Source organism: Pempheris klunzingeri, chromosome 23 (genome assembly GCF_042242105.1).
Source record: "Pempheris klunzingeri isolate RE-2024b chromosome 23, fPemKlu1.hap1, whole genome shotgun sequence".
NCBI lineage: Eukaryota > Metazoa > Chordata > Actinopteri > Acropomatiformes > Pempheridae > Pempheris > Pempheris klunzingeri.
The window spans coordinates 11,913,775-11,934,246 of NC_092034.1; the positions used below are offsets into that span (position 1 = coordinate 11,913,775).

The 20,472-nt window shown below is 41.3% G+C and overlaps 1 protein-coding gene across 1 annotated transcript in view; it reads right to left on the reverse strand.

Moving 5' to 3' along the window:
* LOC139222527 (pyruvate carboxylase, mitochondrial-like) overlaps positions 1-20,472 on the reverse strand; it is a 274,531-nt gene that overhangs the window by 237,775 nt on the left and 16,284 nt on the right. The window contains exons 6-9 of the mRNA XM_070854310.1: positions 19,767-19,912; positions 15,623-15,740; positions 14,336-14,403; positions 12,008-12,091 (exon numbers count right to left, since the gene is read on the reverse strand). Coding sequence (XP_070710411.1) covers positions 12,008-12,091; positions 14,336-14,403; positions 15,623-15,740; positions 19,767-19,912 — 416 coding nt within the window. The remainder of the gene's footprint in view (positions 1-12,007; positions 12,092-14,335; positions 14,404-15,622; positions 15,741-19,766; positions 19,913-20,472) is intronic.

Consider the following 20,472-nt stretch of genomic DNA (forward strand, 5'->3'; position numbering starts at 1 on the left):
CCAGGATATTAAAGTTATTTTCAGACATCCATATCCAGACATGCGTTAATAATATCATATGCTTTAATGCCATGTGTGGTCCACTGTTATGCATTATTTGACAGAATCACCTACACGTTAAAAAAAATTTCAATAACCAAATATTATTATTTCATTAATTTATCAAATTAATTTTGTGAAAACATCACAATGACAATATGATTCTACTGAAATGATAATAGTTCAGAATGTAAACCCCTTTCCATGTTTATAGAATATTTTACAATGTGTCCCCATACTGTATATGTTTCACACACTTTCCATGTGAAGCACATCTAATTAACGGTCACGCACGGCCTCACACTATATAGAACACATTTGCAGATGTAATATAATGTGTTAATTGCTTATCCACACTTTCAATTATAATTTAAATTGCTTGCTCCAGAAAAATGCAGCAAAGCTTCAGCTCTGCACTTAAAACGGACAATCTAAACACACAGAGTAAGGAAGGAGGAAGAAGAGAATGGATGGGAAAGATGGAGCACTGATCAGTGTGGACAGACTGATATAGCATTTCAAAGAAAGAAAAAAAGAGGAAAGAAAAGAAAAGGGAAAGAACTAAAAGTGATGGCTAAAGGAGAAAAATAGATGAAAGTGGGAATACACAAAAAAACAGAGTGAACATGAGACAAAAACAGGCAGAGTAGAGAGGGAGGGTAAGAGAAGGAAAGAGAGAAGGAGGTAAAGAGGGAGAAGAATTTCAAGTTGACTTAAGTCTTGTGCACATTATCCCATGTGTATAATCAGGACAACACTAACACTAGCAACACTAAATAAGGAAAACTGCTGATGCCAGTGAGCCTGTTTATGGATGAGAGTGTGTGTGTGTGTGTGTGTGTGTGTGTGTGTGTGTGTGTGTGTGTGTGTGTGTGTGTGTGTGTCCATTCCAGTTTCATTAACAGCTCTTGCGTTTTTATACAAGTTAAAAAGGAGAGGGTGAGGGAGAAAAGAGCAACTGAGGGGGGGGAGGAGCATCTCCCATTCTCCTCTTCCTTCTCTTTAATGCAACCCAAGCGTTCCAATTTTCTGTTTCATTCTGCATCAATAACTGCGATTAAAAATGCCCAATATAGTCGACAGAATATCCACTCGGTGCTCATGCTGTGTGAGTGTGTGAGAGGGCAGAGAGTGTGTGCCTGTGTACTGCCCGTTCAGTCAAAAGACTCTTAAAAACTTTTCCTGTCTTTCCAGTTTAATTTCCCCATAGGCGAATTCTCTGTCTTCCCTCTCTCCTCATCAGAGAGATCCACCTTTTAACTGCACACAGCAGCACATTATGGCTACAATTCTTCTGCCGCCTTAGATTTGTTTGGGAAAATTTGCTCCTCAGAGGGCAGAGCTGGCAGGAAGGAGGACAGTTGTGCACTACAGTAGACCCATTTAGATGTACTGTACGTCATTAGGATGCTAAATAAGGAGTAATGTAGTGCAAGCTCGTCAGCGTTGCAAAATGAGGCCTGACGGGGAATCAACACCCCAATGCGACACTGATGATTTCCTTTTACAAGCTAAAGTGCAATTTACGAGCTTTTGCCAAAAAGTAGCCCAGCATGCCCGTCAGTGCTCAGGGACTAATGTCTTGGCAGAAGCTGTCACCCGTTAATCCAATTAGAAATTAACAAAATGGACTGGACTTCCTGACTGCAGAGTTTAATGTCAAACTGGGCCGCTCCGTTGGAAGAGCAGACCTCAGAATGTGTTCATGTAGCAGATAAAATTGAGGATTTTATAAAATAATGTAACTCAGGGGCCAGCTCCTTGTGCTTCATCTTACAAAAATAAGTTCATCTAGACTGCAAGCATACATTAGGGATGGGCCATGACTTTTGAATATTCGAATATTCGCTGAATTATTTTAAAAAAATTGAACAGTTTAAACGACTATCATCTTGTTTTAAAAAGTAGATTTCCTCAGTTTTTTACCGGCTCCCTGTAGTACAGCCGTCAGGAGCAGCAGATTGATACGGGGCTTTGAGATGGAGCCAGGTCTGTGTAAAGATGTGGGCACAAACACTGATCTCTGATTTTTCGTTGTTTAGGCAGTCCCATTTCATCCAGCCAATCTTCCTGCAGCCGGACATTAGCTAGAAGCAGCCTTAGGTACTGGCTTAGCTCTGATCCCGGCTCTCTCTCCCCTCCTCCCGGGGTGATCGCCCCTCCCGCTGCAGCGCTTTTGTCCGGGTGGGCGGAGGATGTCGTGGGCAGTGATGAACCAACGTCTACTTTAATCCAAACTAATTCAAACGTGTAACTCTGCCACAAGTAACAAGTGTTTCAGCAAAACAGCCGAAAAAATTGGCAGATTAAAAACAACAACGTAGCAAACTTTAAATGAGCCACACCTGCTGCATCTAGTCTGTGTGTGGGGCATGTATATTAGCATACATAATTCATAATTATGGCTGGCATGCAGCACAAAGCAAAAAGTAATTCCACAAAAATTGGTGAGACTTTCACCAGAGTTTTGTGCTCCTTTCATAAATTTCAAATCAAGAATCCTTCCTCGTGTGGTGTTTCGGAAAGCAGGTGGGACAGGCTGGGCTGTAAACCAACTAAAGGAGCAAACATGGAATTGTACAGTTTATCAAACCCTTCCTCCATCACTGTCCTTGCACTCACTTGGTCCCATTCTCTGCAAGAGAATATAAACAAACAATGTTTGCAGAATCAGGGCCCGGGCCCACCCCCTCCATCTGGAGAGCCTTGTGTTTTCACTTTAATGGCTCCATCTCATCAAGTGTCCCAGCGAGCCAGGACAAATGTAACGGCTGTTATTAATTACACCTTTCCTCATACATGTCAAAATGTCTGCAGTGAAAAAGGGACTTTAAGTGAGGTACAAACAACAAAATAACACATAAAGTTGCCTTCCTTGTTTGAGGCACTTAGTTTGTTTTTGTGCTTGCAGCACTCTCCCATACACTCTCTCAATAGTTGCCACAATTATCAGACCATTAGGGACATTTTAGCTTCCAATTTTGTTATTTTGTGGGAAATTCAGACAATGTTATCCAAATGGTTTGTGTCTTTGTTCTGCGTTGGACTTGTTTTTGTTGTTTAAGTGGTGTTTTTCTAGGTGAAATGTTTTGATTGCTAGGTTTGATCTCACCTGCATAAATTAACTGCATCTCTTTTTTATCCCAATTTCAAAAAAAAAGGGGGAAAAATGGCTTTGTTCTGATGCCTCAACACAATGATTCAATATGAGATAAGTCTAAGCACAATCAAAATCCTGCTTCTGTACCAACCAACAACCACTGCTGTGAACATTTATTATTCATAGGCATGCACTTTTCACTGTTCTTTAGTGTTATTACTGCACATTGTGATACAAACAGTGCCAAAGCCTGCTTGCTACTCTCTCCCACCATTTTCTCCTCCGTCCTTCCACCTTTCCCTTGGCTCTAATTTTAGAAAGCACAGTTGGCTTGAGTTTCTCCCCCAGCTGGCGGAAAGAATCGATACCTCCCCTGTTTGTCTTTCCCTCGCTTCCTCTTGTCTCAGTCCCTGCATCCTCTGACCACCTCCCTTGGTTTCTGCTCACAGCCTCCTTTTTTTTTTTTTAAAGTCTCCTCTTTTCATTAACAGCAGGTTTGTCTCCTTAGTTTTCCTTTCCCGTTGCACTCCTCCCGCCATCCATTTCCTTCTGCTTTGTGCTTTACTGCCTTCTCCCCCACCAATCTCCCTTCATCCAGACCTCCACCCCTCGCCCCCCTCCCTGCTCTGCCATCGTTGCCTCCCTTCTAGACAGTCTCACATCACTGCCTTTCCTGTCTGAGGGATTCTATTCCCAAAAAGCCTCATGTGCTCATCTCTAAATCACACACACACACTCCCATACACACCCCTGGTCATCGGCCATATGAGGAAAAAAAAAAAAGAAAATCACCATAAAGGCTCGAAATAGCACCCGTCCAATCACAAATGCCAATGTCACACTGACATCGGAGACTCCTGCACCACTTTTTGCATCCTGTTACACACAGCACGGCATAATCGGTCTTTGCTCTCTGCGCACTATGGAGCACACTGCACACACAGAGAACACGAGGAAAAACCTGAGGGGGAGAGAAAGCTATTGTTTAACACTTCTTTGTTCTTGTGTTTGAATGATATCTGATATGATATATTTGGGGTTAGCTTGTGGTTACAGCCGTCATCTTTACATTATGTTTAGTTTATGCTGTTCCGTTTCTGCTTCCTGTCAGACCACTTGTCGAGGGCGACAGTCTGTGAAACTCTACTACTCTTTTCTACTAGTGCTTTCCTCTACAGCCGCTTTCATGACTGGTCATGGATGAAATAACTGCATTATAACAACAAAGAATTGTTAATTGTTAATTAAATGTATTCATATGCAAATGATGGGGCTAGATATTGGCACTGATCATCTAATTTGATTCATTTCATTCTGATTAGCCTTTCCAGTCTATACATGAAAGCACTTTGAGCTTCTTTTTATTCTTCCTTTTAGCCTGAAGATAATATTTGTGTGGTATGCAGTAATAACTGAACGTACATGATGTAGATATTTTACACATCGTGCTGCTCTAGTTGTTCCATTTATACCAAATGACTGGAGTACACACAGAGCATTTAGTGCTAATTTAGTGGTTTCCAACCTGGGGGTCAAGTCGAATAGAAAGCCATGGGAGGCAGAACATAAATAAGTAAATTAGAGAAAAGACGCGAAATGAAAACTGACTGATGCATGAGCTCGCTGGGAGAAAGAGCAGAACATTTTCCCGTCTACTCCATTTCCAAATGCTGGAATATTAAAATGTGCTTTCTGGGCGAAAAGTGCTTCTAGTTTTGGAGTCAAAAACGGGACAAAACACACATACAGCCGCCATGTTTCTGGGAGTAAGTAGGAATAATGTTTACAGTACACTGGCCACCTCCAGGGACCAAGTGTCAATCTGAGTGTCTGAGCCCCTCCCTCCCTGTGGGCGCTTGTGTATGTGTGTGTGCGCCCGCGTGTGGGTGGCTGTCTACCGGGGACATGACTCGCCTGAGCGAGAGCGTGTCATCTTTTCACTCACCGTCACCATGGTGATTGACAGCAGAACTAATTCCACATTTAATACCCTGGGTGGATTGACGGACGTGTGTGTACACACAAACAGAGCTTACAGGAGGACACAGCGCGAGAGGCCTCAAACACCACGCAAAGTGGTAACAATGACTGATACACACTCAAAAGCACACACGCTCGTCTTTAACACAAACACCAAGTAGGTGCTATTATTTAATTAAAGGTGATGTCAGACGGCAGACACACTCACACTACTGTCATTGAAAGTCCAAACAGCCTAGCAGGACTAGTGTGATGTGTTATGGCCCTGAACACAGGCACTTTTTTACTTTAGAGTCAGTTCCACATACATCGTCCTGATACACAGAATGTGTATTAATTCTTAGCTGAAAATAATGCCTAAAAACTTTGCTTATATTTACTCCTGTGTGAGTGCTAAAAGTGACCAGCTGTAAACAATATATTTGTGACCCATTTCTGAAGGTTTACGGTTTTAGTAAGAATGAATGGGTTTGAGGATGAGCGCCACAGAGGAAAGTCATGAGAAACATAGTTCATTTTCATCATTTCAAGGGACTTTTTTCCCCCCACAAAACAGTGGACAATAACACGAGCATAGCTCTTCCCAGAACAAGTGTCTCCTCGTGTCATTTCAACACTAAAGACCAAAAAAATAAGGCAGTTTATGTTACACTGCTTGTACACACACACACACACGTTACTGGGCTATCCCCCTTTCACACAGATACAACAATTGTTTTGTGGAAAGTGCTGATGAGTTACCGACATATTAGTGTCTTTGAGTAGCAGTTCTCTCAGGGGATAGTGGGTAAACAGGCAGACAGGCACAAGCAAAATACTGAACACAACAAATTATTTCTACTGTCTAAAACACTCAACCACAAATGATGCTTCCCTTCAAAACATCTCGCACACAGATTTCAAATCTTTCACTCTGCATCGTACACCTAAAACACAGCAGTAAATTATAATTTTCTGCCCTCTTCTGCTCCTCTCGCTTCACAAGAGTGCAAAAAAGGGAGAAGAGTCGTTTTCTGGCCCAGCTTCAATGTTGTATGCTCATTTCTGGCAAAAAAGGAAAGTTCACCTCTCTTCTCGCCACCTAAAAAAAAAACACTGTGTGGGTGAAATTGCATCACATGCAGTGTAAAACGCAACAAAGTCTCAATTGTCAGCATTCTCACCCACACAAGCACCAGAATTGAATTCCTAATTACAGCTGCACAGCGCATCAGATAGTAACTCTGCCTCTTGCCTGTCTTATGGCTAAACCGATAAATAGGCCATGAAACAAAAATGGCAGACAGTGAGGCCTTGCTGACATTTCAGTCACAAACACACAGCTGTTTGGCTTTCCTTTCTCTCTCACACACACACACACACACACACCGAGACAAATGTTGAGCTAATTAGGCTGAAAGTTCTGCTGCTCACAGACATCTAAGGTCAGCTTATGTGCACACCAACACTAATTGCCAATGAAGTGTGCCAATCATTTAGCCAACTATTCCAAGGACTGTTGAGCGTTACCCTCATTTTGATGTGTGAAAAATGTTGTTTTTACACACTTCTATGGTGCTGACGCTCTAGAATTGCTTTTAGCAGGTTCAAACAGCAGTATCAAAAGCACAAAATTCATTGTAGCAGCTCAAAAAGCTTAATCATTTTGGATCACAGGCCCGAGTTTTCCCTTTTGCTTACACTCCTTCACAACAGCTTTCTTTGCCAAAGCCCAGTCATGCAGAAACTTGCTGCCAAACTGCAACATAAAGCTCCAAAATTAATTTGAAAAAGTGTGAAGAAGTCCAAAGTATGATGAGACAGTGCAGCACAGTATGGAGAAACATTTGATAAATATGACCAAATCTCTTTTCCACAGCAAAGAAAACCTCAAGGTTCAACCAAGGTAAAAATCATCATCACACAACTACACAGACAGATCTGATGCTGCTGTAAACCCGTTACACTCACTTCTGGACAATCTGCATCATCTTCTACATAATCTTGTTGCCATTTAACAGTATGTCTAACTACAAACGGGTGAAATAAAAGGAATAAAAAGATCTAACTGACCCAAATGCTACATTACAGTGTGGCCCATGAAACTTTACACACACAAAATTACAAGCAATGATTACTGAAAAGGTTGTGTTGAAAGCAAACAAACAAGTTCAAAAAGTAAGATTTTGGTGGCTACATGAAGCCTGGAACTCGACAAGCTGGCCAACCCCCCCCCCAAACCTCCTGCTACTCCTGGGTAAGAAGGCAATATACGGGTGACAAAAAAAGAATTTTTCTTCCACAAGATGCCTCCTTTGTTCTGAAAGCAGTGATATAGGGACATTAAATGTTTTGGGCCAAAAGAAACGGTGATAAATATGTTGTCAAACAAATGTAAATATGTCTTTCTTATGAATTATGCAGTTGTTCACACAGCCGTTAACCAAAAAATAGACGACTTTCCACTTGTTATTGATGCCATCATCTTGGGGCAGTCAATGCACCTTTGTGAATGTAAAAAGATTTGTCAGATTTAATGTCCATTGTCTGAGGCATGTTATTTTATGTCTGTGTGGTTATAGTCCATCATAGGATTGTGCAGCGTATGTGGTGGGTGCGTAAACCACAGTCCGTTAGAGCACAGATGCTGCATGCCTCCTAGACAGCACGTATTAGTTGTTGATGGTTGGAAAAGGGGGATTTATGCCTAAATGCAGGTATTCGATCTCACTTCCTGCCATAAAAACTAATGCTCGCCAAGCACAACAAAAGCAGAGGCGGCCCGCTGTTACCTGCAGCTCTATCTACTCCAGACGAACGGGTGTATTCAAACCTGCAGATGGGGAAAAAAAAAAAAAACAATACAACTGCTGCAGTTATCAAAGAGACATCAAACATGCAGCACATGGATGAACGAGCGAGCAATGGAGCATCCTATCAGCAGACCAGTCACTGTGATGATGAAAACCTCACACTGCTATAGTGAAATGCATCATTAATAAAACTAACCATCGCATGTGTTGGTTAAACAAAATGTCAGCCATAGTCCTTGCCCAGAAACCGCAAAGACAACAAAGCAAAGACGTGGCAGCCAGACAACCAGAGGCCTGAAGGGAGAAAAAAAAAAAAAAACTATACCATCTACAAACAGATATTCAAAAAAAAAAAAAACACACAGCTGTTCGAGCAAAACATAACAGTAGAGCAAGGGCCCTTTTGACAATATCTCTGATATTTTGGGGAGCTCTGGCTTGATATCCACTCTGAGCTCAAACCTTTTTTAGTGAGAGCTGAGGTAACTTCCTGCAGCCGTCAGTGTTGCCTGGCAACTTTGTTGTCTAGGACATTCTATCAGAAAATGCTATGGCCTGCAGTAAGTTCAAAGACTGCGCCGTTTCTGAAAGACTCAGATGGTGGCTATTGATAATGGAAGATGGGTGATACGCACAGACGGCGAGATGAAGGGGGACAGAGCGCCAGCACTATGGGGCCGCCATTAAGACCAGATAAGAGCCGAGAAATAGCAGATGTGTTGGGGGTGTAGGAGAAAAATGTGTATATGCTTGATTGTGTGTGTGTGTGTGTGTGTGTGTGTGTGTGTGTGTTAGCATGAACAACCAAGAGTGGGGACAGCATATTATCCAGTGTTTCTTTCAAATTACACAGGATATCTTTCCATGTGCGTACCAAGTATGTTTTTACAAGAGTGGGAGAGTTTCTGTGGTGTGGTGTGTGGGTGCAAACAAAAGGACTCCTCCTTTTGTTTGCACCCACTGATTGTATGTGTGTGCTGGTACACTGTGCTATTAGTTTCCAATGAGCTTCAGATTAAAATGAAAAGGCTCTAATTACAAGGCAAATTGGACCAAACGCATTAAAGGTGTCTAAGCCGCTACCTTTGAGTGCAGCACTAAATGAGCTGGAATACAAATGTCTCCACAAGCGTAGCAAACTATGGAGAACTGCCCACTTGAGATAACTACATGATCTCTTAATGTGTGTTTGTGTACGGACAATAATAAAGTTTCATGTCGACACACATTTGCTGTGCAAATGTACCATCTCCATCTTTATCTGTTCCACATGGATCACAGAACACAGTAAAAATAAATGTCGCCTTGCACCGTCTCCATCTCTCCCTCCCATACGCACACAGGCTGCGACAAACACTCACGCATTAATAATACCCAACTAAGTACCAAAGTTCAGCCTCAGTGTTGCTTAGGGAGCAGGTTTCAATACCTGCAGTGAGAGCTGGGCTCACATCTGAAGTGGAAGCCTTCACTGTGGGGACTGGCACAATGTGAAATGCAATCACAACACATAGCTGGGAAATGCAACGACAGAAGGGAGGAAGGGAGGAGGGGGAGGGAGGTCTGGAAAAAGAAAAATGGAAGATGATGCAGAGAGAAAGTGAGACCCCTGGTGATAATCTGCAAACGCTGCAGGTTTGATCCTTCAGCCGTGTGAGAGAATTCTTGTGCACGACTGTAGTGCTACACTTGTGAGGGCTTCTCCAGTGCCAGGACCCTTCCTGGGGAGACCACTTTTACCATCTCATGGAGTAAACTGTTATTTCACCTTATAAAAACCTCAGAACACTTAAACTTTCCTGTAACTTCAAGGCAGGTCTCTTCTGTGGCTGCTTCAATTGAGAGTGCACCTTGTTTTTACTGTTCATTATAGACATTAGTGTCTTTTCCTGTTATTTTACTGTCAACTTTTAAAAGGGCGATGTATAGGTTTTCATTTCTTAAATCTTGAAAATCTCTGGTCTGGCACTATTTGCTATAATAAACCAATATTAAAAAGATGTTTTGGCATATATACGAGTTCACTTTCATGTCTGTCACTTAAATGCAACCAGACGAAACTCCAGGTCATCACACTCAGAGGCGAGAAATAGTTCCAGCACATAACCACCCAACAGAAAAAAAAACCAACTTGTGTTGTTTTCACACTTCATAAAAAATTATACAAGCCACATACGGTATGTGGTAATAAGTGAAGCGCCATCAATCCTCTCATGCAACTGCCTGTAAGAAGGCAATAAGAGCAAATTTTGAAAAACTAAATCACGTCTCCAGCAGAACTCCAGTATCTTTAAACTTGGGTGAATTGGTTCGATACATCACCTCTACCTGCAGCTGAGAATGAGCTGCCGAGCGAGCTACTTTAGCTGGAATGTAATCCAGATCAAAGTATACCCACTAAAAGTGCTTGTTTTTGCCACTGACAGGCCCTGAAAACATTACAGAGGGGATCTATACAGAGATAGACCTATAGGATTCTTCTTGTTTAACCACAAACAGCTGTTATATTGCTCAGTTCAAAGCCAAAGTATTTTTACTAAGCTGGTTGCTGGTCTACCACTGGTCTCAATCACTTAGTTTGTCTGTGTTATTGTCTGACTTTGGTCTTTAGTTTTGTGGTTAGGTTAGCTTTGTGCAACACATGCTAACATGAAATCTGACTGCAAACACAGAAATAATTCACTCAATCTTAAATTGAATGTTTGGAAACAGGGGAAAATCTTCCTCCTGCATGGAACAACAGTGAGTACCAGTGATGTGCCTGTGTGATGGAGCTGAAACATGTCCTTGCTTGGAGTTGTATCCAGGTCCTCTGAGCGTGCATGCAGGCAGTACTCTTGCTAGTACCTGTCTGCCACACGTTGTTGTTAAAGGAGCGACATCACTCTCTTGTTTCAAACGATAATATGCAAGGAAGAGTCATGGACAAAAGGCTTGCTGCTGCTGCTGCTTTTAAACACAGGCAAGGAGACATGGTTCGTCACTTTAAGCAGACATGCTGGGTGATGTCCTGATCTCATTACTACAGGGACGAAAAAAAGAATCACTGCTAGAGCAAGGTCACATCATGAGTTTGGTATAAAGTTTCTTATACAACCATTTCTCCATCAGTATCATCAAGGTCATTTCTTTAGCAAATCACCAGCCTCGCCTCCATCCTCCTCTCCCACTCTTCTTTTACTTCCATCCATTCCTCAACTGGGCCATTACCTGAAAAGGCCATTACTTGAAATCTCCTCTGAGAGATGAGGCTTGACTTTTAAGTGATGCTGTCACAGTTGAGCCAACTTTTTGGCAACACTAAAGCCAGACGACTGTGATATAAACGATTTTAAAAGGCTAAATACAAGGTGCGCTTTCACTTTGCAGGGGATGCCTTTGCTTTTTTATTTTTCTAAACCTAATCAGAGTGCACCATTGGCGACAATAATCAAAGTTGTTCTCCTGAAATGCACTCAACCTGTTCAAACATTCATTTCCAGAAATGCTACTGTCTGCACTGTTGACATCTATTTTCACCCATTTTCAAATTGCATTTTCATTCTCACAATGTGACGACGCAGTAATGTCCCCCGTCATTGCAGTCACTTTGAATCACACATTAAAATTCTTGGGGAGAATCCAGTTGTTTTGCACGGCAATTACAGGCAGAGAAATGAATAGCGAGAGGAAATTTGCTCAGACTTCCTAAATACAACCCAGTGCTTGAGCGTCCTTGCCACGAAAGCTTGAGTCCGTTTTAAAAAAGCCGTTAAAACTCTGTAACACGCTGACACCTGGCCATGACACTTCAGAGAAATCAATGCTTTGTAGGGAACAAGCTGCTTTAACACCAGGCCACATACACACCTAATACACAACTATTAATTTTTTATTTTGTGATAAAAATTAATTAAGGGTTCTGTCATAAAACTTTTTTTTCCCTTTACATTCATTCAGGGAGTATTTTCGCTAATGTAATAAAATGGTCTAGTTAACCTTAAACTCTGGAAAATGCCTGTATGACAGTGAAATAAAAGAAAAAAAGGGGGGAAAGAGGTAGCAGAAATTACAAGAGCTTAGCGGCTGATTGGTATTGGCTTCGACACAAACGTACCTGTCTGGCGAGGTTGACGGCGTCAGCGTGAAGTCGGTCTCTCAGATGAGGGTCCAGTTGGAAAGCCGGTGCAATCTCCACAACCTTCAAAACAACAGGGTTTTATTGTTAATGCCACAGTGGCCTCCACACTGTCAGAATAGAGAAGCAGCAAACTAACAAAAGGATAACACCAAAAACAACAATGGAAATTTACACATTTCAACTGAATAATTTACACCTACAAATCCTGTATGATAATTCAGTTTGACGCTTGCGGTAGCATCAAAACGTGGAACTAAACTAAAACATTTTGTCAGTTTTGATTAATTTAGCCAGACTTCAAATGATTTTAATGTGCCAGAGAGAAAATTTCAGTTAAAAATTCATAGACAGTGTACTGTTAAAGATTTAATATAGTTCATTGAGGATTTTTACTGTTTCTTTTCCTAATTTTTTCCAAATAAATTTATGGGTGCCTTCATGCACTGCATGATGTGGCTATTTTAATGGTCTTCACTGCTGCTAGGATAAACCTACGTCTTATCCTCGCTTTAACAGCATCTGTAACATTTAACAAACATTTTCACAAGTACACACAACATCCTCACAGGTTCATTATATGCACAGCTACTTTTTTCACGGTGGCTTGCACACCACAGACATGAGCCTTCGTGCCCTGAGTGAACCCTTCAAGTCCAACCAGCTCCACCACTCGAAATGTGAACATTTAGGTTTTATATGGTTTCTGCATGAGAAGTCGAACTTAGCAAAGAATGCTGCGTGTGTTTGCACACGCATAAAGAAAATGATTAGAAGTTTGAAACCTTAACTTGATTTATACTGTATGTTTCAAGTGAAATTAACGTTCTAAATGTGCAAATCATCATTTAAGTAAGTGGCCTCTTACTTAGTGTTTGACGGATTCACAGTGGTTTCACACAGTCCTGATCGATAGAGGCAGTTTGCTCTGTAGCCGTTTATGATTTGATCTTAAGTGTTTAAATTATTGCTTATATAAAAGTATCAATTAGTGCAGCTCCCTGAGTTTTCACCCAGTCCACAACCGATTCTCAAAACAAACCGTATTAATCTAAGTGGAGCTTTGTGGTGCTTTTAGTAACATTTAGTAAATACCAATATTTGTTTTCATTTTTCCTACAGAAGATATCCGTTTAATACAGCATTTGTCACTTAATCTTCAGCGAAACAAGTGGAAAGAATCGCTCGTAGTCCCATTCAGCCTTTAATTAGGTGCTGCTGGGTGGGTGGGGTTCGCCCATGTTGGAGGCCGATCTGTTTCGTTCCACTGTGTCAAGCAAGTCGACCCATCCAAGAGAAGTAATCTAATCCAGTTCAAGACAACGTGACCATGTCTGATTTTATACAATAAAAACCACAAGAGCTCAATTTAAATTTTTTGCAAATCTCAACCCCATCTTCTAAAAAAAAAAAAAAAAACATCTCCAAGTATGAATAGCACTTCTAAGACACAGAAAAAAGCTAAAAATATCCTATCGGCGTTCTACCATCCCTAATCAATTTCAACAAGCGACTATTCTTGTTTCTGAGATTCAAAAAGATCTTAGATTAAGGGCAAAGGCAGATTAAGTCTCACAGAATCAAAGAGCAGCAGCTCCGGCTTGAACAGAGCCGCTAATATGATTATCATCTATAATTTGATTAAAACGGAAAGGAAGAAAGTGATGAAAACACATGATTGAAACTGCTTTGAGGTGACAATATGTAATGAAATATTACATGTGTTAATCAGCTACCTCTGATGAAAACATTGTTATATTAAGTGACAATTAGATGACAATTTCAGACATTTTTGTTATTTTGACGATCAGGTGAAGCTGCGATAACTCATTTCTTTACAGGTCCAGCCAAGAAAAGCTGGGAAAAATAATCGTGGATATATAAATGAGAATCAATTCAAAGCTACGCACTACTAAATACTGTTTGTTGATCCAAACTGATTTGGTGGAGAATTATGGAGCTGCTGCAGGTGTTGCTCAGGACATCCATGATGCCCAAGGCCACCACTGCAATAATCATCATCACTATAAACAGGACTCTAATCACCTCATTCATTAATATGTTGCCTATGAGGCCAATTATTTTGCCTAAATAAAGGAAAAAGAAAACACTACGGTCCTTCTGTATATTCAGTAGACTGCAGCGCTTGCAGGTGTGATTCCAGCTTTTGACCTTTGTTTAATAAAGCCCACCATCACCAACTACTTCATGCTAATCTACGTAATACAGCGGAAATGCCATGAAGATAATCTTAACTAAATTCAAACATTAAGCAGGGTTAGATGAATTTCAAAATAAGGACTTCACCTTTTGGTGCCTCCGCTGAATGGAGCAGTCTCTCTCATAGAGGTGGATGACATTACCATATTTATCGCCTGGGGAGAGAGGAAGACACAAAGAGAGAAGTCGGTGAGGAGGAACAAAGAAAATTAGAAGATAATTGGGGGTATGAAGAAAGGGGGTGGTTGAATTCAAGTCAAGGGGGAGCAAGAGAAACATCCTTTGGTTACATCTATAAAAACAGCGAGAGATTTTCAAGGTGATGGCTTCAAACGTCTTCTTTTGTCCAACCACCAGTCCAAAGATAATAATTCAATTTATGATAATATAAAAACAGAGAAAAGCAGAAAATCCTCACATTTGAAGCTGCAATCAAAATATATAATATAATATAATAATAATAATTTGTCATTTAAAAACAAACAATCAATCAATTATCAAATTGGGTGCAGATCTAATCGATTAACAGTTGCAGCTCTTGTATGTATGTAATAATAGCTCCCACGGCCACCTGTGGTTAGCTGAAGGGCACTGTGACTAAAGTGCTGGCACTTCCTCTTAATACTGTAGTACTACAATTTACTACGTATTAATCACAAGATCTGGCCTGCCACTAAATTGCGACACAAATTGCAACCAAGAATTCACTAGACCCATTCTTACACAGTACGACCTGCAAGATTGCTGGTGTTCAAGAGCCTGAAAGGAGCAAGGATTGGGGGAAGGTTGAGGGAAAAGGTAGAGGCAGAGGAAACAAGGGTTGGGGCAGGGGGGAGAGGCAGAAAAACAGAGGGCTGGCAAAGACATGGCTTTTAACAGGTAATTTAGGAAACTCACAAAATCCCTGCATGCCCTAAAGACAGTAATTAATCACAGTGGCCACACACACAAAGTATATAGTGAAACATGCATAGACGTAACACACAAACACATCAATGCCAAACCAGAGGCAAATGTATGCCTACTAATATAGGTTAATGTACATGTGAATATACACGCACAAATACACTTGAGCAAATACTGTACAGTGCATTTGAAAGTGCAGACATATTTCCTGTAAGCGTTGGTGTTGAATCTCAGTTCTATAATACTGAGTGGTATAAGAGCTACATTCACCATAACAAGAAATAATGGCTGGAGAATCCTCTGCTGGCCAATAAATCTCATTCACTCCCATTGTTCATCTGTCTCTCCTCCTCCCTTGGTGCTGTTACTGAGGTTCAAGGACTTCTGCGCTTTCTTAATGAACTTTGATCAATCCACATAAGCAAAAAAAAGACGGGCACAAAAAAGGAAGTCGCGGAGTGCACTTACCAAGGATCTGTACTTCAATGTGTCTTGGCTTTTCAATAAACTTCTCAACAAACAGGGCGCCGTTCCCAAAAGCCGTCAGGGCTTCAGAGTAGGCCCGCTGGTAATTCTCCTCAAGTTCCTGACAAACAGATGAGAAAATAAATCCATATATGTCTGTCTCTTTTCAAGGCGAGATTCTCTGCAATATTTCAAAGTCCGGTCAGTTTTGTTTAATATAACTTATTTCCTGTCACAATGTAGTTAATTTCCCCTCATTGTCATTCACAACATGTCAAGTTGTGTACTTTTCTTCATGTTTTCTTCCTTTTTGACACAAATGCCTACAAGCCCCCAGGGAGCAAGATAGTACACACGTCGAGGATCGGGCTGTGGGAGGTCACGACCCAGCATGCTGAAGGTCACGATTCAATCTGTACTTGTCAGTCTGTGACGCCCAGGCGGGCCAGTCCGGTCGGCCCTGCTGGGGATAGACTGTGTCACTATCATGCCCCCCTCCCCTCCCTGAGTCTGAAGGAGAAGATACTCGAACCCATCATCAATTGGCATCTCCGAAACAGAACGGCTTCAGAATGCAGAATACAGCCAGTGTCACTGTCACAGACACAGGGGTAGCTCTGTTGGCCTAAACACACAGTAAGTAATCATGAGTGTGTATTATAATTCTGCAGGTGGAGCAATCTGTCAGGGCTTTATACACCTCTAACCTCATCGGTTTCTGATCACGTGTCACACGATGGATGCTGCATAAACCTGTCAACTGTGCAATTGTAATTTCTCTGCTCCTTTCTCCCATTGCCTAGATTTACGACTGAATACGTTTGCAAAGTGCTAACCTAAACCATCATAAGGTACATCTGTTAAATAATTCTTTGACAGTGTTCAGCGGTATATTGTAAAGATCCAAGCAGAGATGAAATGAAAAGAAAGAAAAATCTGCACTTGTTTAGATAATCGATTAAGCATTATAATCATTTTCCCGGCAAAAATGTCTAACATTTGCTGACTAACTTCTCAAAATTTAGGATTTTATGTAATATGTGATGGTAAACTGAACACCACAATGTCAACTCACAAGTTGTCTACAAGTGACTAATTTGTTGTGGTTTCTACAAAAGCCACAACTCTCACTAATGTGTAGACAAGTCACACACCTAGCAGTCTTCTCAAATCACTGGTGCATGTCTATTTTTGCACATGTCAGAAAAGACTTTTGAAAGACTCAAAGTTATGAGAATTCCATTTGTACTCCTTCCACATCAGTTCAGTCCGTCTGTCAGCTTTGGCCACAGGAGCTTTGATACGTGCCGTTCTCCCTTTCTCCTCCTCCTTGGGAAAGCACATCACGTCAAACTCTGAGCAAAAAGCTGGCACTTTAATTCTGCCCGCTTATCAGTAAACAGACACATCTCATCCTACAGTATGTTGAGAATAGTTAGGTTCACTCTGTTAATTCAGCATACAAATGACCCAGGAGCAGACTTTAATGGAATGAAAAGCCAACCTACGCATTGTTGCTTGAGGTCTCAACACTACAGACACCTCTTTACAATTTCCTCACATCATATCAGCTGGAGCTGCTGAGGCCCCTGTGACTCAACTGAATAACTAGAAATGTCAACAACTAATTAATTAGACTGGGGTACAATTCAGAAAAGGTCATACATTCCAATGGACTGTTGACTTGTGAGGCTCAGTGACTCCTGCTCAACGCATGCAGCAGTTCCTTGTGTAGAAGAATGAGTACAGGTAGAGAGCCGCTGGGGCTGACAATGACCAGAGTTAATTCAAATGTGGTCCTGGGTTTAGGTAATGTCACAGTTAATAGGGCCATCCTACCAATAATATGGTAACAGTAAAAAGGAAATTAATAACTGAATCCTCTTAATTTGAAAAGGACAGATTTGAAAGCAAGGACGAAGGAGGGAGCGGATTTTGTCTATTTCATCAACTTAATTATTTTGACTGAGTGTGGTATTTTGGGTAGGAGAAAAGTTTGAATGATAACCTTATTTATTGGGGCATATTCTTTTTTAAAAAGAAAAGTCAAAGCAAAGAAATAAAAAAAACAGTAATGCTACCAGCCAGCCATGAAGGATGAGGAGGTAGCGATGCTGTGCAGCTCTGATTCACCACTGATCTCTGCCCTCTTCTATCTGATTAGACAACAACCAGCTGCCTGCTGAAAAAGTTTGACACGGTCAAACTTGATAGGCAGAAATGGGGGAGGGGGTGTGTGTGTGCCTAGCAAGTCCATGCACATACACAAACCTTGTACTTCTATACTTGCTAGGACACTCGTTGACAGGACTGGCCAAAATGTCCTCTTATTCTGAAATGTCTTCACTTCCGAGGTCTAAAACTCAAATTGGTTTACACACACACGCCCTCCAGTGTCACCACAACAGCCGCCACGTGAGGGAAAGTTGCCGCTAGGCCTCCACTGAAATAAATAGGGGTGACAAGTAGCCGCCTCCTGGTGTTCCTACGGAGTTCATTTTCCCTTTGAGACACATCATCTGGTATAAACTCATTCACTAAACTCCTTCTCATATATTGATGTCCTGAGGAAACTTTTGAAAATTCTGTTACCATTAATGATGTTCAACATTTTGTAATAAAAAAAAATAAAAAAATAAAATTAAAATAAGAAATAAAAAAACACAATTACCCTACCACTGAACCATGGCAAGTGAAATTGTATTACTGGCCCTGCTTTGCTTCCAATAACAATCAACTGAGGTTAAGCATTTTTCTTGGAGGCTAAAATTCTACAACCATTCTGAATTTTTCACAAGCATCTCCCAAAACACCACTTAGAGTGAGTGAGCAGCTGTTGGCTGCCTGTGCTGAGACATAATACAATCTAAGTGACTGGACTTATTTAATTGTGAGCAGTATGATTATATATTAACACACAGCATGCTCAATATAGATGAAACAAACAGAGGCATTATATATGCAGATCACCAAACATGGTAAATTATAAAGAATGTTGTACATTATGTATAAAGGTAGCTTCTAACACAGTCTGTTTTACTTTCCTGGACTTTAAATAGTGCATTTATTGTTGCAGTATTAAGTTGGCGCACATATAAAAGAAGGACACCAAGTGTGCCTTTATCCCTCGGGTTCTTGTTTGAAGTAGATTCTGAGCAAAGATGTAGCGCAAGCTGGCAACTGGAGGTGATGAGTAACAAAGGCTTTGACTGTCACTCACTCATAAAATTGTTATTCCAACAAGAAAGCTTCAATAAAAACCAGACATTTTATAACTAAGCTGGTTAAAAACTGGAATGTTGGCCAGATAGGATTAATGGTGAAAAATCAATTTTCTACAAGACTCCAGAGCATGCTAACAATAACTACAGTAATATGGCCACAGAAGTCCAGTTTTGGCCTGTGCTTCTCTCCATCAACGTGCTATGTAGTCATCACTGTGACAGCTATTGTGACAGCCCATCATTGCTGTGTGGGCACCCTTGCATGGCCAAGAGGAGGAAGATGGTGACGATGGTGACAGTAATTGGTAGATGTAAGTCCACCGCGGGATGCAAAACACACGGCTAGTTTCAGGCCACATCAAGAGATTGAAGACATTCCTTTAGGAAAATATTCCTCCTGCTCACGGTTTCCCACCTCCTAATCATATTTATTCATGTGGTGTTATTTATTTTGTATCTGGGGGTATTTTATCGTGTTGGAAACCTGAAACATGTGTAAGGAGCATTAGATAGGTTTCTTGATTATCTTTATATTGAGATGCGTTTTTGAAAAGTGCGCCCTGGACAGCTATAATATGTTATTTTCTTAATGCCCCCTGCTGATGCTGGAGATTGAGCCTCCGACACACAGAAATCACTCAGGTGTCTCTCGGTGACAGAGGCAATTTCAGTGCACACACTCCGAAACACACCGGGTGATTGGCGGCCGGAGAGATAAATGACCAGGCTGTAATTTCACCTTGATCCAATGCAAACAGAAAATTAATGACTATGAAAACCAAAATTTGTCACGAGGCCGGGCGGCCGGCCATCAAGCTGGGTTTGTTTTCTCTTTGCTGGACAAGATTTGTGTTGTTAGGGCAAGCTGTTAAATGACATCTCTCTCACAAGTAATCATGCACAGCAGCGGCTGACGGCCTCACCTCGTACTCTCTGACCACCCTCATGCCGCGACCACCTCCTCCATAGGCTGCTTTGAAGATGATGGGGAAGCCGTATGTCTGGGCAAACACCTGCGCCTCCTGCAGGCAGGAGATGGGGGAGTCTGTTCCTGGGACCACAGGTACGCCTACACAGGGGCGGGTGGAGTAAAAGGATGCATAAGTGAGGAATGTTTGACTTTAATGATTCCAAATGCTGCGCTTTATAGCCAAAATTAGATCAATTCAACATGCGGGACTGCCATATAGAAGACAGTCAGCCACTAGCTTTAACAATGCCGTACAAGGTCAACGTTGTTTTACAGCAGAGGCAAACTTCTTTATGGTGCAAAATAGGAGAGGGGCAATGTAACTCCATATAAATAGAGCTCAATTTCTTGCTGTGGCAGATGGAACGAGTTAAGGGCTGGAAAATATGTTCTAAAATTGTTCATCCCCCACAGCAAAGACAAAATTAATGCTTGGAGAGTAAAAGCCAAAGCAAATGCTAGCAGAGCAATGCCTGGGTGAAAGGTGGAGGGAGGATGGGGAGTGAGTCATCATCTTGACAGCAAGTGCAAGGGTTTATGGCAACTTCGGTGTAAATCTTGGGAAACACCAATAATAGGTATCAGATGGATACAAACCATCTCGCCGCTGGCCTTGACGCTGCTGTTACTAGATGTTATAAAAACACTACACTTATTAC